Source organism: Falco punctatus (assembly GCF_963210335.1).
Source record: "Falco punctatus genome assembly, chromosome: 17".
In the NCBI taxonomy this organism is placed as follows: Eukaryota; Metazoa; Chordata; class Aves; order Falconiformes; family Falconidae; genus Falco; species Falco punctatus.
The window spans coordinates 4,560,274-4,585,392 of record NC_137597.1 but is presented as its reverse complement, the minus strand read 5'-3'; the positions used below and the strand labels follow the sequence as shown (position 1 = coordinate 4,585,392).

At 55.4% G+C, this 25,119-nt stretch overlaps 2 protein-coding genes across 14 annotated transcripts; one reads left to right on the top strand and one right to left on the bottom strand.

The window, feature by feature from the left end:
* Positions 1 to 21: 21 nt before the first annotated feature.
* PRICKLE4 (prickle planar cell polarity protein 4) lies at positions 22 to 9,953 on the bottom strand. Of its 2 annotated transcripts, none has more exons than XM_080367746.1 (8): positions 7,471 to 9,953; positions 3,178 to 3,330; positions 2,876 to 2,983; positions 2,658 to 2,795; positions 2,368 to 2,568; positions 1,948 to 2,134; positions 1,448 to 1,765; positions 22 to 1,167 (listed from the first exon to the last, which is right to left on the bottom strand). In XM_080367746.1, the coding sequence occupies exons 2-8, from the start codon at positions 3,325 to 3,327 to the stop codon at positions 674 to 676; spliced, it is 1,596 nt and encodes a 531-aa protein (XP_080223872.1). In that variant the 5' UTR covers positions 3,328 to 3,330; positions 7,471 to 9,953; the 3' UTR covers positions 22 to 673. The 2 variants fall into 2 exon arrangements, with proteins under 2 accessions (XP_080223872.1, XP_080223871.1); XM_080367745.1 differs by having other exon boundaries at positions 7,475 to 9,953.
* A 633-nt stretch (positions 9,954 to 10,586) lies between these two features.
* Positions 10,587 to 25,080, top strand: FRS3 (fibroblast growth factor receptor substrate 3). Of its 12 annotated transcripts, XR_013924154.1 has the most exons (10): positions 10,587 to 10,811; positions 11,916 to 12,040; positions 13,483 to 13,617; positions 13,824 to 13,912; positions 14,464 to 14,650; positions 16,723 to 16,884; positions 17,461 to 17,618; positions 18,426 to 21,224; positions 21,753 to 21,835; positions 22,162 to 25,080. XR_013924154.1 is itself a non-coding variant. In XM_080367646.1 (9 exons), exons 5-9 carry the CDS (start codon positions 13,847 to 13,849, stop codon positions 19,350 to 19,352), a joined length of 1,500 nt encoding a protein of 499 aa, XP_080223772.1. In that variant the 5' UTR covers positions 10,587 to 10,811; positions 11,916 to 12,040; positions 13,027 to 13,096; positions 13,483 to 13,617; positions 13,824 to 13,846; the 3' UTR covers positions 19,353 to 25,080. The 12 variants fall into 12 exon arrangements, 3 of the variants coding, with proteins under 3 accessions (XP_080223772.1, XP_080223771.1, XP_080223773.1); XR_013924151.1 differs by lacking the exon at positions 21,753 to 21,835 and having other exon boundaries at positions 18,426 to 20,383; positions 24,129 to 25,080; XR_013924152.1 differs by lacking the exon at positions 21,753 to 21,835 and having other exon boundaries at positions 24,129 to 25,080.
* Positions 25,081 to 25,119: the final 39 nt, after the last annotated feature.

The window sequence follows — 25,119 nt, the reverse complement described above, 5'->3', positions numbered from 1 at the left end:
GGACCCCTGGTCGTGACAGAGGGCAGCGGCCACCCCTGGGGCTCATGCTGCTCTGGTGGCACGGTCAGTGCCGCGGTGACCCTGGGATGAGGAGGAAGGGGCAGACGTGTGGTGGCTCTCCTGCGTTCGGATTTCAGCCAAACTTTATTGGAGCATCGCCCCTGGTCCCCTCCCCGTGGTGGCTGCAGGACACGGTGCCACCAGGGATGGAGAGCATCTGGCAGTGTTGCTCATCCTTCAAGGAGGTGTCTGAGGGAAGGATCCGAGCCTGGTGGCCAGCACCCCTCCTGTCGCCATGGGTCCTCAGCAGCAGCCCCCCAGCGGGACGATGCAGGCAGCTGCCTTTGTCTTAAGCACCCGGCCGCCCTCCCCTGCGTGCGGCTGCTCTCCGGGGCCGCCGCCGTGTCTGAGATGGGAGCCCTGGCCCGGGCTGCCGGCTCTCTGCTCCCTACCTGCTTTACCAGTTCCTAATTGCGGGAGAGGCCGGCAGGAATTGCAGGCTGTGCTTTGCTAGCAGCTGCCGGGGGGAAGGATCCCAGCAGCTTCTCCCCACTAGCCTTGGGCTGCGTCCAAAACGCACGTGGAACCTGTTAAGACTATGGCAGCGGCTGGCAGGACCCGGCAGGGACCGGTGGGACAGCAGTGCCAGCCAAGGGCCCCCGGGTCCCCACTGCTAGGATACACTGCAGTGCTTGCTGCTGCCCCGCAGCTTCGCCGTCCTGCCCCCAGCCCTCCCCGGGGGCTCCCTGCCCAGGGAACTCATCCCGGGCTTGGGAATGGGCTTCCCAAAGAAGAAACCCTCTTCCTCCGAGTCTGAGTCCGAAGATGAAGAGCAGGTGGGACACCAGGAGTCGTCCTCCTCCGTGATGTCCTGCAGGTCGATGTCCTCCGGCCGTGGGCTGTGCCTGGCAGGGGGTGTGCCCGCTTGGAACTGCGGGGTTCCATTGCCTGTGGGTGTTCGGGGGTCAGGGACCCCTGAAACTGGGTGGCCCAAGGCTCCAGGCTCGTTGGGACCCTCTGCGCTGGGCTGGAGGGTGGAGGGGTGGCCGGCTGGTGGCCCCAGCATCCCTGTGTGCGCAGCATCCCTGCTCCGCTCCTTAGCAGCTGCTCCACAGTCCTCCAGGCTCCTGAATGCAGGATGCACAGGGGCCTGATCCAAAAAAGCCTCTGGAAGAAGGAAAGCAAGGATGGGTGAGGAAGAGGAAGGCTGAGCCTGCCCTACACAGCCCCTCACGCAGTGCTTCAGGCTGCAACAGAGGGTTGTACCAACCAAACCGCAGCCCCCAGCGCTCGCCCTGCTGTGGGAGGTGGGCTGGGGGCTCGTGGCTGCTGCTCCAGCCCTGAGTTGGGCTGCACCCATGCGACATAACCCATAAACCACCCCAGAGCCTGGCTTTGTTCCCGCTCCCCTCGTGCCACGTGGCAAGTGGAGCAGTAGGATCCCTACCAGCCCCTTCCACCCGCTGCCTGCAGCCCCCGGCCGCCGAGGTGCTGCCCGTCCCCGGCGTGGTCCTGCTGCCGGGGCTGGCTCTGGACAGGGGTGTCGAGTCAGGGGACGGAGCCGAGGCGAAAGCGGAGTCGGAGGAGTCGGAGGCGGTGGAGGATGCATCCTGCCCCAGGCTGCAGGTCTCGGAGCAGAAGAGCCGGCCACGGCGGGAGGTGAGGGGCTGCCCACGCAGTGGCTTTCGGCAGAGGCTGCAGCAGAAGCAGGTGGCTCGGGCATGCCAGTGGAGCCCTTGGTGGGTGGCCTCCTCGCTGTCGGCACCTGAGGGGCAACCACGGGTGAGGGGGAGGCTCTTCCCATGGTTGTGTGCCAAACCCCATCCTCCGCGCCAAGCCGAGCCGCGGGGCTCTGGCTCTGCAGCCCTCCCAGCCCAGGTGCTGCCTGCCCGGGCAGGGAAGCCCCAGCGCACCCTGCCCAGGGTTTGGGGGGGACAGGGGCCATACCGATGGGGTCTCCACAGGCTTGGCATGGCTCGGCAAAGAGGCTCTCAAAGCAGCCGCAGCAGCAGGGCCGGCCACTCTTCATCACGTAGCGCTGCCCACGCAGGGGCACGTCACACTCCAGGCAGCAGAAGTGCTCCAGGTGCCAGCGCCGGCCCTCCGCCTCGATGCACTCCTCCATGAAGATCAGCTGGAGGATGAAAAAAACCCCATCCCCTAAGCACCCAGATAGAAAACCCATAGCCCGGAGGGTGCTTTGCTGTGCCGAGGAGCGAGGAGGAGCCCCCATGCCTTGGCATGGGCATGGGGCTCGCTGCAAGGCTGAGGAAGGAGCCTTTCCTCCTGCCCATCAGTGGTTCTTTCAGCATGTGCAGCAACAGCAGCACAAGGGATGTAAAAGCCTCTCCCCTGCCCGGCACGCACCTGGTCGCAGGAGGCACAGCGGGGCCGGAATAGCTCAGCATGGTGCCTGCCGCAGTAGATCCTCCCGTCCTGCTGGAAGTAGATGAGGTCCACCAGCGGCTGGTGGCAGAAATGGCAGGAGAAGCAGGACGGGTGCCAGAACTGGTCCCCCAGCCGAGATGCTGAAACCCCCGGGTCCCCTTTGTTCAGCTTCCTGCCGCACTGCAAGGCAGAGGGACGCGGGGTTGGGGCCAGGCTGGCTTCTGGGGACAGGTCCCCGCCGGGGAATGGGTGCTGGGGGGATGCCTCACCTTCTTGCAGGGACAGCCATGGCAAGGACCCGGCACGGGACATGCCAGCCCCTGCCCCAGCGCCTCACGTCTCCGTCGGGCGCTGAAGGCTCGTAGCTGCCTCCTCTCCTCCTCCGCAAGGTCGGGGCAGTACCGCTCCTGCACGGGGAGGTGGAGGTGAGGTGGTGCACGGTGGGTGAAGCCCGGGGTGGGCAGCACCCAACAAATAGGTGTCTTACATCGCAGTCCTGAGGCGGCAGCTGCTGCAGGAGGGCTCTGGCACGGAGCTGGATCCTGTCGGCAGGAGAGGCAGGCGGCGGCGAGCAGGTGCCGAAGCACAGCGGGACCTTGGGATGTGGCACGGGAGAAACACAAACAGATTTTTTAGGGCGATCAAGCTGCGTTGCTCCAAGCTGCTAAAACCTGTTTCATCCCGGGGCTGGGGATGCTCTGCTGTGGGTACCACCCCTGGATGGCACCCGCAGGGCTTGAGGAGGGTGGGGAGCAGAGGGAGCCCAGGGAGAGCCGGGGTGCTGCCCACCTCAGGGGGCACGGGGTCCACGGGGGGCTCCAGGTACTCTTCCAGGGCACAACCGGAGTCGCTGTCGGACGAGGCCGGCGGCAGCCCGGTGGCGGTGCTGCAGGGGGGAGGCTCGTCCCGCTGGGGCCATGCAGGGCTCGGCAGGGACATGAGCTGGGGAGAGAGGAGCAGAGCTGGTGAGACCCCCGGGGAGGCAGGGGGCAGGGGGCCATCCCCAGGACATGTAGCATCCCACCTGCCCAGCGCGGACCTGTCTCCATGTGGCAGCAGGATGAGCAACCCCTCAGCCCAGGGAGGGACCCCAGGGCAGGTCCAGCCAGGATGATGCTCAGCACTACCACGACCTCAGGACCCTTGGCTGAACCCCTGCAGAATTCCAAGGGCTTTTGGGGGCTGCTCCCTTCTCTGCAGGGGTTATAAGCAAGCCCACACCGAGGGCATGGGTGCTTGGCAGGGCTGGGGCTTTCTCTGCCGAGCAGGAGGCACTGATAGGATGTTGATGGGTTGAAGCTGAGCTGGGAAGACCCTGGGTTCTCCAGCTAGAACAGGTTTTGGAAAACGGCACAACAGGTTTTGGGAAATAGCACTGGCCGTTCGCTCACTCACAGCAGGAGATTTTCCCTGGCTGCCACCAGTCGTTTGCTGGCAACAGCTAATCCCTGGTCTAGTGGCCTGGCCCTCAGTGGGACAGTGGGAGGAGACGGAGGTCTAGTGCAGTTCAGTGGAAAATAATTTATTCCCCTCGGGCTGCTATTGTTCTGCCCCGAGTGGCTGTTCCTGCCTGGGCGGCCAGCTCGCCCGGCCGCCACCACCTCGCCGGGCTGATGGTTACGCAGTGGAAACCCATCGGCTCCCGTCCCCTCCTCCCCACGCACTGCTCTTCTCGGCTCGCTTCCTTCCTGGCTTGGCTTTCCAAAACAAAGGCGAGATGGTGTTTGGTGGCTCCTGGGGCTCCCTGGACACCAGCCTGGAGCCTGACACCCTGTGCCCACGCTTACTGCCCCTGCATGGGGAGCAAGGGTGGGATGTGGGTGGGATGGACTGAGCTGCTGCTCTGGGGGCAAGTCCCGGTGTTGTGACCAAACAGCGCCAGGGATTCACTCTGTGCAATGCCCACCCTGGATTGATCAGCTGCTCTGGAAAGCGTTTTACACAGCAAGTGGCTTGGCACAGGCTCAGGGTTGAGGGGCGATAACCCCCAGGCCACGCACCTAGGTCTTCCTGCATCACTGCCACCGTGAGGACTGGTTCACTCCTCCACAACGGGATGCTACTTCTGCACATCTGTTTTATCCCCCACTGCCAGCCCATGCTGTCAGGGCCATCCTGCCCAGCACCAGCTTGTCCCACTAACAGCTTCAAAACCCCCAGCTCAGCCCCTGCTCCCAGTGTGCTCCTTCCACCACAGCTGCCCCTTCCTCTGTAGCATCATGGGGTGCTGGGGATGTTGCACCCAAACGTGGCCAGCTCTGCAGCTGGAAGCAGGTGGCATCAGCCCGGGGCAGCTCAAGTTTCCCTGCCTGCACCTGGGTCAATGATTAACGCCACAGATTGACTCATCAGCCGGATAAAACAAAAGGGCTGCTTGCTCTTTGTTGGGGTTTGGGGTCTGTTGGTCCTGGGGTTAGCTCAGAAAGTCTGCAGGGCTGGTTGCATGGTGCTGCTCAAAGCTGTGTACAGCTCTGGAGGGGATGGGGATGAAATAATCTGACTCAACTCTGTGTATTTGCAGCTCAAGGACAGTCCTGGCCTTGCTGACTTGTTGAAGGACCACTGTACCACTGCTGCTGTTGGGCCAGTAAGCAGCCCCAGCTCTACAGCTGTGCAGGAGGACTGCATGTATCCGTGTGGATGCTGAGTGAGGGTAACACACCTCTCTGGGTAACATGCATCTCTGCTTTTCCTTCCCCATGGGAGGTGGATGGCAGTCCTGGGCTGTGCTTGCCTTATTAAGCCTCTAAGCTGCATTTGTCTAATCTGTTGGGGCTTTGCTGTAAACAGACCCCTCGGATGCTCCGTGGATGCAGCGGCGCTGGTGGTGCTTGTGTGGCCCCAGCCCCGTGGCAGGATGCACAGGGCTGTCAGCAGGGAGCCCAGCAGGGTGATGATGGGGGAGAGTAGGGAGGGCAGGGCTCCTGCCCGCTGTGAATCCATGGGGATGTGCTGCAGAGCCCAGCCCAGTTTGATGTGATTACACCGGCTGGCAGCTGTCTGGGCCGTAGACAAGTCCCTGTAATTAGCCCCAGACAGTGACAGAGGTACGCGCCTCCCATGCTAAGGAGCCAGGCAGCCCTGACAGGTCTGTCTCCTCTGCTCCCTGTCCCCTCTTCCTTCCTGCCCTCCCTTGCTGCCTCCGGGCAGTCCTGCAAAGGATACCGGGATGCTCCCAGCCTGTCTCTGCTCTCAAACTTTAGTGGCAGGAAAGTCTGGACCAGGCATCGGAAGAGATGGCAGGAGAGCACTTTGGGGGAGCTGCTCCTCCCTGCCAGCACAGACCCAAGCGCTGGAGGTGCATCCCCCAAGAAGGGACGTGTGACGAGCCAGCTGAGCAGGCTGAGTGCCACCGGCATTCATTTACCTTTGCTTTAAAAGCCTCTTGTCCTGCCTGTGGAAGCTCCTCCAGACTGATTGCTCTGCTCCCTGGTGCTCTCTGAAGGATGGGCAATGTCCCCACCATGCTCCCCTGCCTTTCTGTGTTAGCACGGCTGCAAGCAGCCATGGAGGCTCCGCAGGACTCCCCTGACTGCTCTGAGCACGTTCCCCACAGTAGCGACAGCCCTTTGCGAAGCAGTCACAGCTCCCTGGGTAGGAGAAGCTAAAATGCATGGAAATATTAATCTTATTTGGCTCCCCAGGAGCAGCCCTGTCTCCAGCTGGCCATGGGAGCATGTGCAGGCTCCCAGCCCTCTCCTGCCAAGGTCACACATTAACTTGCAGTGCAGCCACCCTGGTCCATTCGCATTCAGCACAGGCTCCCCCTTCCCAGCGTGGCCAGGGGCTGATCTGCATCTCTGCCCCAGCTTTTGGTTTTCTAAAGTCACCCCTTCATCTCAGCAGACCCACCTTCAGACCCCTCTAGCCTATTTTTCAGAAGCACCCAACACTCCCTAGCTCCGCCACCCTGAGGAAACACAATAGCTTGCCATCACCAAAAAGATCGGATCCCCTTTCAAGCACCCAAAACCCCTGGCAGCTTTCAGAGGCATAGTTCTGTATTCACCACCTCACCCACAGGATAACCTGTTTTTGTTTGAGCTCCTGTCAACACAGCTGCAACGAAGGTACATGGAAATAAAGATGCAGAACAATAAAGATGCATCTTTTTCTGGGGTGAGATAAGCTGATGATGGCTGGCAAGGCAAGCCAGAGCAGCTAATCCTGCAACGCAGCCCCAGCCAGGCTGCCTGAGCTGGAGCCTGTCTCACAAAGGAGCCAGGGGTGGCTTTTGGACCTGTGATGGCACGAGGTGGAGCAACGCTTGGGTGCTGCTGGCCGGGCACAGCAGTCTCATGGGCCAGCAGTGTGGAGGGACAGGGGCTGTGCAGCCCCCCCGAATGATAGGGGGGTGTCTCAGCATCCCACTCCGCCATATGGCACCATGTCCTCCACATCACTGGAGGGGACCACGGCCAACGCCATGGCCTATTTGCTCTCCAGGGGGATGTGACAGTGCTGCAAAAGGCTTTTCTTGGTGTGTTTTCCCCCCTCGTGAAAGCACAGGCACGGCTGGCTGCCCCGGGTACCCATTAACCCACCGTAACTCAGCCATTCGTACACCCGCTGGTCCGAACCCAGCCCCCGAGCCCCCCGCCGCCACCGGATTTCATCCCGGCATGTCGGTGTGTGATGGGGCCCAGCCCCCTCCAGTGAAAACCTCCATCGCCAAGCCCAAAACATCCCATTCCCGCTGAATCCCGGGTGGAGGAGGGATGGCAGAGCCAGCACACCTTGGTGGAGACCCTGGTCCCCTGGGTGGCCGAAGGAGGTGGGCAGCCTTGGCAGCCCCCTGCCCACGCACCTGTCCACACGGCCCAGGGTGGCAGAGTCTGGTGATGGAGTGGACATCATCTCCTGCTCTCAGGGGACATTTTCTCCCAAAAAAAGCCCACGGGGGGAGCAATACCATTCCCCTTCCCTTAGTTATTTCTCCCAAAGAACAGCCAAAACCCTCTCCCCTCCTTCGCCTCCCCATCCCCTGCAACAATTCCCGGACGAGGACTCTCCCGCTGCCCCCCCAACTCCAGACCAACACGTAACCCACCCCAGGACCCCCCCCCCCGCCCCCAGCCTCACCTACCTGCCCCCTCCCGGCGCCCCGGTCCCCGGGCTCCGCCGCTGCGCGCTCCGCCGCCCGCTCCAGCCCCGCCGCCGCCGGCCCGCCCCGCTCCGGCGGAGGGGAGGGAATGGAGGCTGAGCCGGGAAAACTTTGCAAAGCGAAAGGAAAACATCCAAGCTCAGGCAGGGAAACAATTTTTTTTTTTCTTCTCTCTCTCTCTCTTTTTTTTTTTTTTTTTTTTTTAATCTGCTCTGCCCAGGAAACTGGATCTGTGTCAGCCGGGGTCCTAATTACAGGCTTTTTAGCCTAAACCTACAGAGACAGCCAATGGCTGGGAATCACGGGCAGGGAGGGGAAGAGCAAAGGATGGCGAAGGGGGGAGTGAACATTAACCCTACAGGGGAAAGAGCTCCAGATGACAGCTATTTTTCTCTCCACCTCTCATTTTCCGAGCGTCCGCGCCCTTCCCTCCATCTGCGGCTCAGTTCACCCCGGGTTGCCGTTTTGATGACTTTTATGATCCGCGCGGTGAATTATTTTCCTACTTAGATCAGAAAGAGGTGAAGCTTCGTGAAAGAGGGGGGGGCAAGTGTCATTACACCCCAATTTAGAGGTGGAGAACCTTTGGCTGGGCTCTCACAAAGGAGTTAGCCAGAGGCAAGTCAGGATGTCCTAGTTTTCACAAGCCCTGAACACCTGACGAGTCTCCTAAAAGCCATTTAGTCCGGCTTCAGCTCTGGCAACAGTCAGGGTAAAATTTATCAGAGTCTCTGACGTGAGGCAGAGCGTCTTTGTTGTATTTCTGTGTTACTTCTTACATGCCATAAGGCTTTCCTGCCTGCCGATGTGACTTCGGGGACGGGCACCAACGCAGCATCCCACCTCTGCGTGGACTGGACCAGACCCCTGCTACCCGTGTAGTCCAAGCACCTCGCTGCCCAGGGGCTGTGTCTTGTTTTGGGGCTCCATCGGGAGCCCCGAGGGGTGCAGGTGGCTCCTGCGTTAGGTAGGTCTCCGGGAACAGGGTCAGGACAGCAGTGGAAATCCGTAGCGATGGTAATTTGTCAGAGGAGGTGGCCAGGCTCCACCACAAGCTGGTGGCAGTGCTGGGAGAGGCCGTGTTGGTGCACAGGTTATTGCACCGGTGGTCTCTATCTCTGCAAAATCATTTGGGTGGGGAAAGAAGCAGGAGGAAAAGGAGAAGGGGCAGGGGAGCATCTCTGCAGGCTGCCATGCTCCGCATCCCCACACAGGGGGTCCCAGCAGTGCTGGTGAACCAGTGCCGCAGCTCCCCAGAGGCCCTTTAAGGTCTCAGCTCCGCGCCCAGGGAAGTGAATCCCTGTTTGGCTTTGGCAGGAGGTTGGTCTCCGCAGCTTTATCTTGAGTTTGCTGCTATGGACTTTGTACCCCTGGGTGGTGGCGGCGGGTCCCCCCTCCTCCCCCCCCCAGCTCCCCAGCCCGAGCTGCAGAGTGGCTGCTGCCTGCACTCCCCATGCTCCCCCATCCCTCTGCACGGTGGAAAGATTAATGGGCAACGTGCTCGTTAGGAGACCAGCCGGACACCACGATTCAGACTCGACAGATGGATCACTCAGGGCTTTCTGAGGTGGGACCTCTCCAACAAAGCCACCACCCTGCAAATGCCACAAGGTCCCCCACGGTGCTGGGCGAGCATGCGCCTGCGACATGGTGAGTGTGATGGGCAGGATGGTGGCCCGACAGGCTTCCCTGCTGCCAAAGGACCGCGGCGTGCAGCCAGCAGCATCCCCACAGCAAGGGCTGCGGAGGCACGGCTTGGTGACCCGGCGCTGGAGCAGACCAGGAGCGCTCACACGTCACATCCGAAGAGTGGCAGCCCCTGTCACCCTTCCAAAGCCACCGCTGATGTCCAACAGCTCCACGCCTTACCAGCGCCGATGGGATTGTCATTGCAGAGCAACTACAATTGTCAAAATTGACTTGGTAAAAATTGTAATTGTAAAATTGGTAGCCCAGCCTAACCCTCCCTGTGGCCTCCTGTTGTCCTGCGTGTGGGGCAGCCCCCTGAGCCCTCCCATGGCCCCCCCAGTTGCATGGTCCCGGCTGGTAGGATTTAGCCCATCACACCAGCAGTGCCGGGGCTGAGCCAGGACCCTGTGCAGCCCGACCCCGGCGAGGTGCTGCAGGGGTGCAGCTGCCTGTGGGGCCCCAGCACCGAGCTGCCATTGCCTGTGCTGGTTTAGTGCCCCGATACTGGTGGAACTGGGGTAGGCGGCGTGTGTGTATGCTCTGAATGAGACGGCTGGGTGCAGAGCGCACTGGCCAGCACCCCAAATCCCCCTCCACTGACCCCCCCAGCACCCTCTCCTGCCTCAGAACCCCCAAATCCCCCTCTACTGACCCCCTGAGAGCATCTCCCTGCTCAAGACACTCCAAACCCTGCCTCCACTGACACCCCCTGCACCTCTCCTGCACCAGACTCCCCAATCCCCCTCCACTGACACCCCTCCAACCTCCTGCCCCAGACCCCCCCAATCCTCTCCCCACTGACCCCCCCAGCATTCCTTCCTGCCCCAGACCCCCCCAGTGCCCCTCCACTGACCCCCCAGCATTCCTTCCTGCCCCAGACCCCCCCAATGCACCTCCACTGACACCCCCCCCACCTACTGCCTCAGATCCCCCCAATCCCCCCCCACTGACCCCCCCAGCATTCCCTCCTGCCCCGGACCCCCCCCCGTGCCCCTCCACTGATCCCCCCAGCATTCCTTCCTGCCCCAGACTCCCCCAATGCACCTCCACTGACACCCTCCCCAACCTACTGCCTCAGATCCCCCCAATCCCCCCCCCGCCCCCCCCAGCATTCCCTCCTGCCCCGGACCCTCCCAATCCCCCTCCACTGACCCCCCGTACAACCTCCTAACCCAGACCCCCCCAATTCCCCTCCACCGACCCCCCCCAGCATTCCTTCCTGCCCCAGACCCCCCCCAATCCCCCTCCACGGACACCCCCGCAACCTCCTGCCTCCCAGCCCCCCCGCAGTCCCCAGCCCCGCCCCTCACCGTGACCACGCCCCCTCCCTGACCCCGCCCCCGGGGCCGTGGCGCCGCGGAGCCAGCGCGCCCCCTGGCGGCCGAGCGCCTGCCTGGCCGGGTCCTCCCAGCCCGCGACGCTCTAGGCGGCGGCCGGTTGGACTCGCTGCTCCCGGCGGGCCCGGCCCGGGCTGGGGGGACGCGGCGCTGGCGGGGCTCGACCCGCACCCGGTCCCCGAGCCCCAGCCCGGACCCGCCGGGCCGGGCAGGGGCCGGGCCGGGCCGGGGGCCGGCTGGCAGCGGGGGCCCGGGCCTCAGCTCCCGGACGGCGGAGCCGGGCAGCGCCTCAGGTACCGACCCGCGCCGGGGCCTTCCCGCGGCACCTCGCTGGGGCCGCCCGCCTTGCCCCCGGCCTCCCTCCCGCCCCCTGTGCCCTCTCCCTGTTGTGTCCCCCGCTGTCCCCTCGTACCCCCCCCAGCCACCCCCTTGCACCCTCTTCTCCGTCCCCCCCCTCCCCGGGACTCGCCCCTTCCCCTTGTCCCGTCCCCGTCCCCCCCCACGGGCGGTGCAGGCCCCTTCCTCCTCCCTCCATCCCCCTCGCCATGCCAGCAGCCCCCCAGTGCCCCCTGCAGCCCCTCTCCTCCCTCCCAGGCTGGTGGGGGGCTGGGGGGGGCCATGCTACTTGTCCTGGGGGGGTTGGTGTGGGGCCATATCCATTTCCACGCCAGGTGTCCGTGTGCGGGTCCCGGTGGTGCTGGGCTGCCCTGGGCCTGTGTGGGTGAAGTGGTCCTGGGGCTCGGGGAATGGCTTGGAGGGGGGCAAAGGAGTGAGGGGGGGGTCTTCTGCAGGCTGGGGGGGGTGTCTGGATGGAGCTTCCTTGGGAGCAGAGTGAGCCAGGTGGTCCTGGGGCTCAGGGAATGGCTTGGAGGGGGGCAAAGGCATGGGGGGTCTTCTGCACCGGACAGAGCTTCCTTGGGAGGAGGGTGAGCCAGGTGGCCCTGGGGCTCAGGGAATGGCTTGGAGGGGGGCAAAGGCGTGAGGGGGGGTCTTCTGCAGGCTGGGGGGGTCCGGACGGAGCTTCCTTGGGAGGAGGGCGAGCCATCCAGCTGTGGAATCGGGAGAGGTGAGCTGCGCTCTGGAGCCAAGGAGGGCTGCCAAGGTTTCAGGAGGGTTCAGGTTTGGTTCCTGGGATGCTGCTCTTAGGGGGCACGTGTTGCGGCTCCTGGGGGAGCGTGTCGTACCCTCAGAGCGGTGGGTTCAGCTGGTTGAGGCTCTGAACTGGTAAACAGCCGCTGGAAAGGTGGGTGTCAAAAAGGCTGGAGCCTTGCGAGTCTCAGTGTCTGCCTGAAAGGGATGCTGCTAAAATATTTAACAGCGAGGAGTTGTGGGAAGCACCGAGGGAGCGTTAGGGATCTAACAATGTGGGTTTTTTTTTTCTTTTTTTTTTTTTCCAGTTCTGACCATAATAACTGTTGAAGGTAGGCGAGGACACTTCAACCGACCCCCCTCGCAGGTTAGACAGGCACAGGTGGAGGGAGCACCAGAGGGGGAGAGAATAAAGAAGAAAGAGGGGGCAAAGGTAATGTTTTCTACAAGGTTGTTTTATTTTTACTGAGGGAATTGATGATTTGGGAGCAGGAGACAGTAGAAGACAAGGCCCCTAGTGACCAGATTAGATGAAGCGGAGGGGTATCTGTTGCTAAATTATTGATCAAAGTCTGTAAGGTCAGTGGGGAGTATATCCGTACTGAGCCTAGAAAAACAAGTAGGATGGTTTGAGCGGGATGCGGTGTTGAAAAGGGAGTGTGTGGCGTTATTACTGTTAGGGGTGATGGGTATGTGCAGGAGGGCAGGTGGCACCTTGCTTGACTTGTGCCCGAGCTCCTTCAGCTTGCCCAAAAGGAAGCATTCCTCTTCTGGGGGACTTTGCAGGGTTAGGATGTGGTAAGGAATTCTTCAGGGGTCAAAGCTAAGGCACGGGGTCGCAGTGGAAGGTGATTTAAGTTCTGTTCTGATGTAAAAAATGAAATGGGACCCCCTTGGGCAGCTCACCGCTCGCTCTTCCCCCTCCCTCCACACCGCTCTGCACCACGAGGGAGCCTGAGGGCAGCCGTGCAACATGGTTTTGCACAGAGATGCAACTCTGTGATTCATTGTTTAATTTGGAGCGACTGTTGAGGCAGATTCTGGCATGGCAGAGTGAGAGGTTTCCAATAGCCTTTTCATTTTATTTAGTGCTCTAGTGCCAGGCTGGTTATCCGTATGGCTTTATTCTCTCACGCCTCGGATGGAGAGATTGTTAGCTGTTCTCGCCAAATAAAACATGGCTCCCTTTCTTGCTAGCTGCTGCTGAATCCCCTGCCCTGAGGTGGATGTCGAGTCCTTAAAGTTTGCATCAAAGACAGCAGTTATTTCTCACTACTAGTGCATGCAACTCACGCCTGCTTGATACTTGTGATTGCTGACTGTTGTCAGATAGTGGAGGTTTTGTGTTTTCTGGCATTTGTTTCTGGCATTCATAGTCCAAAGTAGAACGAACAGCTGTTGTGTTCATTTGCGTTTAAGGCTGCTGGTTCTCTGACCCTTGAAGACCTTCCACTGAATGAAGGTGCCTTCACATTCCGAAGCAGCAGATGTGTGTGATTCCTCATACCCTCACCACCCTCACCATCCAGTATCACTGTTGCGTTTTATTTGCACTACAGTAGTTCTGATAACCCCCACTCCTCTGTAGGATCCCAAAGCCAAGAAATAAAGTATCTCTTAGGTTTAGGATTTTTTAGCTGTAGACTGTAATTTTGGTTTTGTTTTGTTGGTTGTTTTTTTTTTTTTTTTTTTAGAAATCACAGGAGTGGTCTGTGCAGAATTATTTTCTATATTCGTAGAAATGCAGGTAGTTAATTTAACAAAAAAGTGCATCTGCCTTCGTTGTGGTATTTGAAGCGAACTTCAGTCACAAACACCTCCCCCCTCCTTTTCAATGTTCTCTGTTTTTTTAATTTGTTGTGTTCTCCTTCTCAGGTGGAAGATGGGACCATTTCCCTTGTGTTTTAGGTGACTCTGAAACCTGCTTACCATGAAGTCCTGAAGGAGATAGAGGGACAGTAGTGGGAATTTCTTCTCACTCCTCCAAAAAATTCCAACAGTTGCCTAATGGTAAGAAAGCTGTTATTTTTAATTAGCCTTATATTGTATGATATCCATTAATTGAGGAACACATTGAAGAGTTTGAGATCCAAACCCACTGAGCCACGTGGAGGGGGATCAAGGAGCATGCAGACTGTAAATGCTGCATGTTTGGAGAGGGTGGGAGGAGTTGGTTTGAAAATATGATTGTCCTCTGTTTTGTGTCCTCTCCCCAGGGATTGCCTCTTATGCTGCCATCATGGGGAGCTGCTGCAGTTGTCTGTGCAGAGACAGCATCCCAGACAACCATCCCACCAAATTTAAGGTAAATATTGCTCCTTCATCCCCGTCAGAGAGTCTGTGACAGCACTGACTACTAGCAAAGCCCAGCATGGGTTGGACTCTGGTCGTGAAGGGAAAGAAAACCTCTGCTCTTGCAGAGAAGTCTTTCACTTGATAAGATTTTCAACTATGCTACTGTTTCAGTTTGATTTTTTTTTTTTCCTTTTCTTAAGCAACCTCTGCTGGAAACACGTTTGTATTTGCAGCAGAAATTGCCTCTGCACTGAGATTCAGCCTGAGCAAGGAAATGGGGAACTGGAGAGAAACCTTTTATTGCTCGGGGCTGTGTTCCAGTGTCTGTGCTGAGACACATCGGCTGAACTGCCAAGCACACAGTCTCCAGGGCTGCTGGCTTGGCGCCTTCTGCCAGCAATGAATTCATGCTCTCAGCTGAGAAAAAGGCATCTTAGTAAATGAAGGGGGAATCCACAGGGATTATCCACAGTATCTTCGTGGGTGGGCATTTTTTTTTATTTTTTTTTTTTTAATACCGATGTGCTGAGTTTCCTGATGTAAGCTCTGTGGCCTCTGCAGGTGACGAACGTGGATGATGAAGGTAACGAGCTGGGATCTGGGATTATGGAGCTGACACAGACGGAGCTCATCTTGCACACTCACAAGCGAGATGCTGTCAGGTGGCCCTACCTCTGCCTGCGCCGCTATGGCTATGACTCCAACCTCTTCTCCTTTGAGAGCGGTCGTCGCTGCCAGACAGGGCAGGGTGAGTGTGGAGGTTCCTGGCGGAAGGAACGCCGAGGTTTCTGTTCCCAGGCAGCTGGAGTGCGCTGATGTTTGTGTCTTCCCATATTCCTGCACCTAATGAATCAACAGGTTCTTTTGCAGCCTCTGTTCCCCCAGAATACCGGAGTGTACATGCACGTACAGTTAATACTCCTGATTAAAACACCGATGAGAACGATGTCGTGGCTCAGGACCCAGGCATAAATCTAATGGTCTCATTTTGCTAGTGCATCGGGGCTCATGAGGTAATTGGCGAAGCAGGCTTGAGCGCTAGACAGGGCGTGTTTAATGTCAGAGAGGATGCTGGTTACGCTGTCAGCTCTGTGCTTCAGTACCAAGCGATGCACAGCTGTGGTAGGAAGGTTGCTGGACTTCTTTCCTTAGGAGCTAGAAAGTACTTTTTGCAAGACTGAAGCTTTGTTAGGCATGTTTTAACTCTGGGGGTAAAGCAAAAGAGCATCACCTGCGCCTCTTCCCTGGTCCCTCTTAGGGTTCGCTTATTCCGCAGAGCTGCCGAATGCGTGTCAGTAGCAACAGTTGTTTGAGCACATCTTGTTTTTCTGGGTGCATTCTCTCTGCCTCCATTAGAGCTGGTTCTTCTTAATGCTTTGCATTTTGTGTCTGGCAGCACTTTGTAACGTAGAGGGGAGTTTTACGTTGTACTGATTTTATGCATGGGGATGCTCTGCATAGAGGAGGGAAGTGAGTCACCCAGGAGTACATGCCAAGTCATCAGGAGTGCTGGGAATAGACTCCAGATTTATAATGGTGCCTGTTAGTTCCTTTACCAGTCTGTCTCTCTCGCTTTTAAAGAGCTGAACATTTTCTTGGCATCTGTATCCCCAGAGGAAAAAAAAAAAAAAAGTTCGTCTCCTCATTCTATTAATATGTTTTTAAACTCCTTCTTATCCAAAAGGCCTCTGCGTAACTGTTCAGTGTCTGTGTAAAACACTGCGCAAATCTGTAGTGCCGTATGCTCCTCTTTAATATTTATGTGAGTGGGGTTTTCCTTTCCTGGAGTCTTGTGCTTGTCAGTTGCCAGCGATGGGAATTGCTCGCCTTTGGTTTCTGTTTTGCCTTTTGCAGGATGCAAACCAGTGATTAAAATTCTGCCCTCTGTGCGTTTTGCTTTTGTTTAGGTCCAGATAGTGGTGATAAAGCAGAGCCGTTTGCTCTTCATGTATTACAGATTTTTTAGCAGACACGTACTTACTCATCAGTCTTAAAGCAGACAGAAATGAGAGGGATGGTGGTGTGTTTTGATGAGTTTTCTCCCTTCCTTGTAGGATTTCATTTGGAGGACTCCTTCCTGATGCTGCTCCCCACCTTATATAAGGCAGATACAGCGCTTTTTTTTTTTCTTCTTCTTCTTCTTCTTTTTTTTTTGTTTGTTTTTTGTTTTTTATTTTTTTGCCAAAATTTTTAAAACCTTATTCTTTGGGGTAGCAGCCGTCGTTGCCATGCTGTTCTCGTTGCTATGGCTTTTGTGCGTGTGTGTGCGTGCCAGCTTGGGATTGGTTAGCTCTGCACACACCAGCTCTGGTTTGGGCTGCTCGTTTGGGGAGACACTGTTTAATTCCATACATATTTTTTTTAAAGATGACATTCTTGTCCCTCCCTTGCGTGCACGCTCCACAGGGCCCAGTTCAGCTTTGAGAAGTCACTGGATAGGCTTTCCCCTGGCAGTGAGAATTGGACTGGGTGCCAAGTGAGTTAAAATAGAAGATTAGAGATGAAACGAGAGCGGTTAGCTTGTCCCTTTCACACCACTTCTCTGTGTGGGATTGATCGTTGTAAGATAACTGGGATGCTCACTGTTTTTCTTGTGATAATGCACCGTTTGGTCAGATTGGCGGTCATGGCATTGTATTTCTGTTGATGTAATAATCCACCAAATTGTTGGTTGTTTTCCTGTGGCTGTGGGTTGATTGCGTTAAACGCAGCAAAAGAAATCAGAATTGCCCATTTGTTTAGAGCCAGGAATTACATATACTCCTGTTAAAGCCGGATCGCTTTCTTGCTTTTCTGACCCTCCTCTTCCTTACTGTGCAGGGATTTTTGCCTTCAAGTGTTCCAGAGCAGAGGAGATCTTTAACCTGCTTCAGGACCTGATGCAGTGTAACAGTATCAACGTAGTGGAAGAGCCTGTTGTCATCACCAGGAACAGTCACCCCACGGAGCGGGAGCTCTCCCGGACCCCCCAGGCACCCAACAGTAAGGCTCCTTCAGTGACCGGGGAGAAGAGGAGGGAGCACGTGGCTGACGTCTGCAGTTGCTTACGTGAAACTGCCCTTTGCAGCCCGTGGATCTCTCCCTTGTGCTGCCTCGCTGCTGACCCGTATCTTTATGTCCATATGTACCCCTTGCAGCATGTTTATTTTAAGGCCCCGCCTGTCTGCGAAGTGGTATTTTGTTTCCAAGGAAACAGCAACAAAAAGCCATTCAAATAGTCAGCCGGGTTGTCATCCTTCAGTTGGTTTTCATCTGCCCGCTGCCAAGTGGCCTTTTTTAAATAACACCTACAAGGATGAGGTGGTTCCTAGAGGAAACCGCATCTGGAAGGATTCAATTTGCTCAATTCCTGCCTCCGTTAGGAGCGATTTAAAGATTTAAACAAGAGGGCCTAGCCCTTGCATGTGTACTAGGTCCTTCATCGTAGGGATCTTCCCTAGACAGGCTGGTTGTGACTTGCAGGGTGCAGTTAAGAGGCTAGCTCACTGTGAGAGTGAAGTCAACTCTATCTTGTGCCAAACGATGCTCTAATGCTTACCTGTCCTGATTCTCTCCCAGGTCTGGGGTACACCGTTCCAGGATTTCCCAACGGATTTCCCAGCTTCCCTGGAGAAACGCTATCATACTCCGCAGCCCGCCACCCCTCCGTGAGCAGCCTGAGGCATTCCTCTGTGGGTGAAGACTCTACTCATGCCCTTATTGGGCCTGATGAGCAGGTAAACCTGGATGTCCTAAATTCTGCTGTTTGCAAGCAGTGAACAAGCAGCTTGTTTTGTCTCACAGTCCTGTGCAATTCTGCGTTTCTCTTACTCAGCAAAGTTCAGGGGATCCTCATACCTTGTCATCCTTTTTTTCTCTTTTGCTTCATTTTGCCATTGGAGACTCCTCTGTGACACTTCACTGGAACAGGCATTCTATCAAGGCTGGCTTGAGTTGGCTTCCTTAAACCACTGGTATTTGTGTGGCAGTTATTTAACAGCAGCACTCAGCTTTTGTGAGCCCAAGTCATACTGCCCTGTCTGTCAGCTGTTGCTGCAACCCCTAAACTGATGTGCAGATGCATACCCAAGGTCAGACTCTTTTTATTTTTGATTCTCAGCTCTTTGTTCTCAGTTTGAGAATTTAAGATTTTCCCCTACAAAATCCAGCTTGTCTCAACCATTATCAGAGAAGGCTAGGTAGGTGTGAGTGCTGCCATAACACCAGTGTAAGCCACTCAAGGAAATATTTTGCAAGTGGCTTTGCTTTTAGTTCTGTTGCCATATGCATTGAGTGTGGAAGAGATGATGTGTATCTTCTGCCGTTGGACTCCTTGTGGTCTCTCCTTCAGCCCACAAATCCAGGAACGGCTTTTGTGTTCTGCTTCCCAAAACCTTTTCAACTTCTGAAATTCTTTCATCTCCTCCTGCTTCTTCAGCCACCGGAAAATGTTCCATTCCTGTTGGTTTCTCAGCTGCTGACAGCTGCTTTGCTCTTGTCTCGTCTCTTTTCCTTTCACTGTCCCTCTGCTTCTCTCCTTGCAGTCCCACACCTACGTCAACACGGCCAATGGTGATCAGGAGCTGAGGGGCCAACACTGTATGCACTCCTTGCCTGAAGTCCACCCTCCTTTCCCCCCTAGGAACCGCAGCTGCTCCCTTGAAGACCGCAATCCCCAGGTCTTTCTGCAGCCAGGGGAGGTTAAGTTTGTGTTGGGTCCCACATCCAACTTCAGGCGCGTCTGTCGGCCCCACCGGGAGTGCAGGACGCACTTCTGCCCCCCCAACAACAACAACAACGAGTGCGAGGAGGAGTGCCCGTCGCCCCAGTGCACCTATGAGAACGTCAATGGCTTGCTGCCCCCCAGCACCTCCTCTCTCTGCCGAAGCGGGCGCTTGAAACTCACCCGGGAGGACGCGGGCTTACCCGGCTGCTCCCATCGCAGGACGGCGTTGCTGCACTATGAGAACTTGCCGTCGCTGCCGCCGGTGTGGGAGTGCCAGCCGCTCCGGCAGGGCGAGGAGGACGTGGGCGCTGGGGACATGCTGACGCCTTCCCCCAGTGGCTACTCCGAGACCGGTGAAGAAGTTCCCCTGCAGAACTACGTGAACTCAGAAAACACCGCGCTGCACGGGGGCAGCAGCCAGCGGCGCAGCGGCTTTCTGCCAAAGCCTCGTCGCAGCTGCGTGCCCAGCGTCTTCAGCTTCGACTTCCCCCGGCCCTGTCCCGAGCAGCCACGGCAACTCAACTACATCCAGGTGGAACTGGAGGCTGAGCCGTGCAAGGGACATCAGAACACACCGGTCCCCCGTGTCCCACCTCCTGCCACCCATGAAGCCCGCCGGACGGACTCCTATGCGGTCATTGACCTAAAAAAGACAGCGGCCATGTCCAGTTTGCAAAGGGCCCTGCCAAGAGATGATGGGACTTCACGGAAAACTCGACATAACAGCACTGACCTGCCTCTGTAAGGGGGAACGCCAAGTGCAAGCACTGTGTCGTGGCTTTGGTGCCTGCCCTCCAGTCCGTTGCCCGGTGTGACTTCCATTCGCCATTGCCTTCTGCTTCCCTGTTTGCCCCATTACCTGGTGTCACGGGATGGCTCCTACAGCTGATGTTGAGGCCAATCTGTCTGTCCATCTTCCCCTCGCCGTCTCTCTTGTGTAGTCAATTTGGAACGCCTTTTGGGATATTTCACCACACCGTTTGAAGGTTAAATCTCTGGCAAGAGGGGCAGGAGGTGCCAGCAATAGTTCCGGCACTGTGTGAATACAGCCTTGAATCGGGTTAGCTCTCCTGATTGCCCGGCAGCTCCGTGAGCGGTGCCAGCAGCCTGGCTGCAGTGGAAAGGCAGTAGCATGGTGGAGGCATGTTTCCAAAAGCGAGTTGCTTTAGGAGCTCCACTGCAAATCAAGCCCGTTTCCCGTAGATTTCATGCCTTGCGGCTCCAGGCCAGCTCTGCAGCCGGGCCACTCCAAAGTCAGGTTTTGCCTTGTGGTTTCGCTGGTCCCTGGTGACGTGGGAGCTCATGCTGCGGTCTTTCCCTCCACCCCCAACTCGCTCCTTTCTGCCCTCTGCACTGTTACCTATTCTCTTGAAGCTTGTAGAATCTTTTTATACTTCTGTCCCTTTCTCAGATCGAATTTAAATTGGGCAGCTCTAGGAATTGATAGAGGAGGGCAGACAGTCATGGGCACAGACACTGTGATCACATAAACCTGGTTTCCTAAAGAAGAGTCCCTGCTTTAAAAGAGGAGGGGAAGACCGCAACTATGAGAGAGATTTGAGGTTTGGTGTAGAAAATTTCAATTGTACCGTACCCTGTTTTGGTTTTTAAGGGTTCTTTTTGGTGGCTGTTCAGAACTGTTGTTGATTGATTTATTTATTTACTTATTTATTAAATGTTCTTTTGCATCCCAGTGGTAATTGCCAAGACCGGTGCCAATATGGAATGTGTACTTGCTGTGGCTCACTCCTGTCTGGGGGACAGAGCTTGGAAGAGGTTGGTGGCTTTGCTGAGCTGCACTTGGGCAAAAAGAGGAGCTGTGAATCCAAAAATTTTTAACTGGGATTGACTGTCACAGAGTGGGTGGGAAATGGTATTGGAGGTGTGGGAGTGCGAGCAGAGCTGCCAGGCAGCTGAGCTTGGAGTTGTATCAAAGTCGTTGCCTACACCCACGTGCCTGGTTGGGTCCATGAGAAATATTTGATCAGTGTTTTGAGTGAATGTGCGGTTTGTTTCCTACAACTATGGACTTGGAAGGGCTAAATTTCGGCTCTCGGGGAAATTTGTGGCCTTTGATGTGGATTTTTCTCTTGATACCAGGGCTGAGTCTAAGCTGGGCTGTCAGGCTTCTGTGTGAGGTACTGTGTAGGGTCTCTGCTCCTTCCCCATCGCGGGATGTTCCACCACCCCTCTCTGCTGCAGCTTAATCCCTCCCTGGATTACTCTTTGCCATTATAAGCTGCTGCAATGAGACAGAAGTACTCTGGGTTAGTCTGGAGCGCTACCTTTCTGCTGTCTGTATTCTTCACCGTCCTCTCAGGGATAGGAGGTGAGAGATCCAGTGCTCTGCGAGGTGTCCTGCTGCCAGAAACGTTGCCAAACCTTGCTGTGTTCTCCCTGTCCCTGATCTATGTCGAAGTCAGTGAGCCTCTGGTGTGAAAGAGGAGAGGAGCTGATCATCACCCGGCTGCAACCTGCTTCTGAGGTCCAGAAACTTGATTTCCAGATTTTTGAAGTTCAGCCTTTTTTGGTTGTGGTGCTGTCATGTCATATTGCAATGTGACCCTTCTGGGAGCGAGGACATGTGCCGTGCAGTTCAGAAAAAGTGATCAAAAATGTGAGTAATGCCATGCTTGTGTTGGCAGAACATGGATTTCTTGGCTTGCTGTTGCACTATAAATTCAAGGTGCACCACGTGCTTAAGTTCACTGGGGTTTTTTTCTGTTGTTGTGTCTTGTGGGGTTTTTTTGGAAGTCCTTGTGCTTGTCTTCCATTCTTTTCTCCACCCCAGCCCTTGTGTGATCTATAACCGAAAAGAAGCCCAAGTAATATATTTTTATACGTATACCAAATGACTTTATTTGAAGGGGGAGGGGAGGGGAAGACAAGTAATGTATCCCCCTAAATCTAACTTTCATTTAGGGAAGTGAGAGAAGAAATTGTTTATATATCTATATATATATAAAGTTAAGTGCGTTAGACTTTAAATAAACTAAATAAAGAGTTTATCTGAGCTCTATGTGTCACCCTCTGGGATAGCACAGCAACTCCCACATGCCAGCACAGGGCAATGCCCCCACAGGAACCTGCCTTGCCCCTGCCTGAGCTGAGAAATGCGAAATACATATTCTCCTTTTCCCCCCAGAAAGGGAAAAAAGGATGAAATGTTTTACGTTTACACAGAGGAAGAGGTGAGGGCCCTTTCCCACCCGCACAGGAGGTTTGCAGGTTGGTGAAATGCAAGGGAAGATGCAGCTGGGTGGCAGCTTGTGTCTTGGGAGAAAGCGGCTGAAGCCCGGGGCTGCTGCTTGGGTGCTCCCCGTGGCCACCAGCCTGGCTGCTGGTCTCTGACGGGTGGGATGAGGCTGCTGGGAGGGTCTGCAGGCATTGTGAGCTCCGGGGATCAGGGAAAGCACAGCGGTGCTGGTGCTTCCTTGGAAAGGCTGGGCTCCCCTCGAGCTCCGGCCGCAATCCCATTTAGGTGGCTCTAAATGGGCTTTGCTTTGGGAAAGCTGCCTTTGACCTTGTGAACTGCTGACTCTCACGTCCTCCAGACAAACCGGGCTGTCTGATTTGTGCCTCCCTCTCCTCTTCAATGGATCTGATGCTCCCCTACCTCCCGAGGATGCTGAAAGCAGCAGGGATAAGGAGACCACCGTGCAATCGCTGTGTGCTCCGACAGCAAACACGTTACCGCTGTTCCCTGATGACATTCTTTATCCTGTTCATAGTGGAGGATGCTGCACCTGTTTGAAGAAGGAGAAGAAGAATTTCCTTGAGCTTAAAGATGAGAAAATATAGGCTGCACCATGATCTGGTGGGTGCCTTGCCGCGCCGTCCTCTGCTTTTACATCCCATTATGTTCTCTGTGGGGGCCACGGGTCGGGGAGCAGCCCTGCTGGCTCAGCAGGCTTCGCTCGGGTGGGATCGCAAGCTCCCCAGAAAGCTTTGGGAATGAAAAGCCGGTCACAGCTCATTGTTTGCAGTGAGTTTGTTTAATGTTTAAGCAATTAAATGGGAAATGCCATGCAGGCAGGCAGGAAACCAGTTGTCGTTTACAGCTTTCAGGGTGCACGTCAGCTTCACCTCCCAGTGATTTTCTTGCTTTTTTGGCTTTTCTGGAAAACTTTGCAAGAGCAATGTCCGCATTAAGTAGCCAGGATATGTTGAGAACTTCTTAGTATTCAGTTTTTCAGGTGGTGTGGAAGTGCGAGGAAAGACCGGAGTGGTGGTTGAACACCGAGGCTGTAGTTCTTGGAGCACCTGAGCTGGAATGTCACTGTGTCGGATTTCTCCCAGTGCTACAGTGCTCACCAGTGTCGCAGCTTCCTCTAGTGGCCACGCTTGAGATGGTTGCAGCGGAGAAACCAGTATGGGGTTGAAAGGCGAGGAGGACATCTGGGTTGGGGTTTTCTCATTCCTTCAGTTCTTCGATTCGGGTGATGGGCAGGAGGGGTCCCTTCCCGTAACTCTCTGGAGTCTTACCTTGTTCCTGGTTTCTTCTCTTTGAAGATTCTGTTTATGCAATATGTTGTATCTTTATGGCACCTTGTAAAGATGGGTCTCACAGATTTTGCTTTGGGCCTTACGTGCAAGTCCGTTGGACTTTTCCAGCGGTTGCATACTAATATGTGCGTGTGTGCATGCTTGGATGGGAAACTATACGAGGGCTACTCGATGATTCCTCCTGTCCCTTCAACCCTGGAACAGCCCCCACAGTAAAGGCCACCTCCACACCGCAGCATACCTCACACTTTGTGGCTGCGTCCATAAATCCAGTTTGGAGTTTGAGGGATTCATCCAGGGCTCTGTGCATCCAGCTGGTGCCACACGGGTGACTAGGAGGAAACGAACGAGCCCGCGGACGTCTGACACCTGCTCTGGAGTTAGTCCCTAAGCGGAGTAGAAGCGGTGACATCTCTTACTCCCTCAAGCTCGCTTCTGCCAGCCAGATGGTTCGCCTCGACGTTTTGTCTGTGAATTGGTAACTTGGAAAAAGGAGCTATGTTCAGTCAACTATCATGTTTGCTGAGACGCTGTTTGGTTCTGAAAAAAAGGGTTTAGGCAGCAAAATGAAGCCAGCCTGGGTAAGGGCTAAGACCCGGCAGCAGGAGCGTGGCTCTTGGTTTACGTACTTTGTGGCGGAGCGGGGTTGTGGAGTCCCCGCTGGGGGCTGTGTGACATCTTTGCTGGTCCCCTTCCTCTGCCTGTGAGGTCGAAGTCCAAGGGGTGGCTTGGTAAGTAGCCGTGTGCTATGCAGAGAGAATTTGACCGTCTTAACCTTTTAAAGTGGCTCTTGTTTGACTTTTGAGTTAATCAATCGGACAACTTCCCCTGGTACTTCTTCCCCTGGTATTTCTTCCCTGGTGAATGCGTAAATGGATGTTTTATCCTTCCCTTTCCTGAGAACCTGTCGGGAGAAATACAGCTTCTCCTGGCACTCGGTTGTCTTTTTATTGTGGGAGAATTTTGGGATTTGTTTTTGCTTTTAACCTATTTTCTGTGCCTGCTTTTCCTCCAGGGAAGGAGGATGGAATGTCTGTGAGCTGTACCTGCCTTATGGGGAGAGGATGGCAAAGGAGAGACTGGATTTTGAAGGTTAAAGGATCAGTATTTCTGCAAAGAGACTCAAATGTGTTAGTTATTACGGAAGTATTATTATTTTTATTACCTAAGCCATGCTGTTTACTGGGAGAAAAACCAAACCAGAGCCTGGTATTACAGCCGTCTGTTCTCTCAGCCATTTTCTCCCAAAGTCTTTCCTCTCTCCCTCCCTTTGATGCTGCTTAGCCCTCTCGGGTGGTATCTTGACTGTGAAGCGTCATGAAGGAATGATCATTAATGAACGCATTGCCTAAATTCAGCTTCTGGGAGGGCTGCCATCGGGCTTTCTGGGAAGTTTGTCTTTCCCCCAAACTTGGCTCGTCTTGAAATGCCGTGCACAGGTAGAAGAACAGGTTTAGATTCCTGTTACCGAACAGGACGGGAGGTGAATACATTAGTGGAAATCTGGAGAGCTTTGAAGTTGGCAATTACAGGCCAGGGTATGGAAAAGGCTAATTGTGAAGAAGGAATCTAATTTATTTTTCTTCCATAAGTCAATGTGAATTTACAGTTGAAAGGCCCAGATGCATCTGTGTTATTTCAAGCTCTCCCATGCAATTCTCCTTGTTGTTACTCGTACCGATGTCTTTGATACAAAACATTTTGGATACGGCAGAAAAACAAAGGTGCTTCGGGGCTCTGGCCACCGGGGATTCAGGTTGCTCTGACCAGAGGGGTTGATCTTGCTGTGTAATTGCTTCTTCAGGTTATTTCTGTGGATATCCAGTCAGTCCCTCTTCTTTATAGCTCAGCCGGGTGTAAACTTAGAGGTGAAGAACAAAAGCAGCGCGATGGGACCTGAGGAGTGCTCATGTCTTACGTTAACGTGCACTACGAATGTATACAGAATAAATGGGATATGACAATTAGCCGGTGGTCCTGTCTTCTGTGTGTGGTGCAGAGAAACG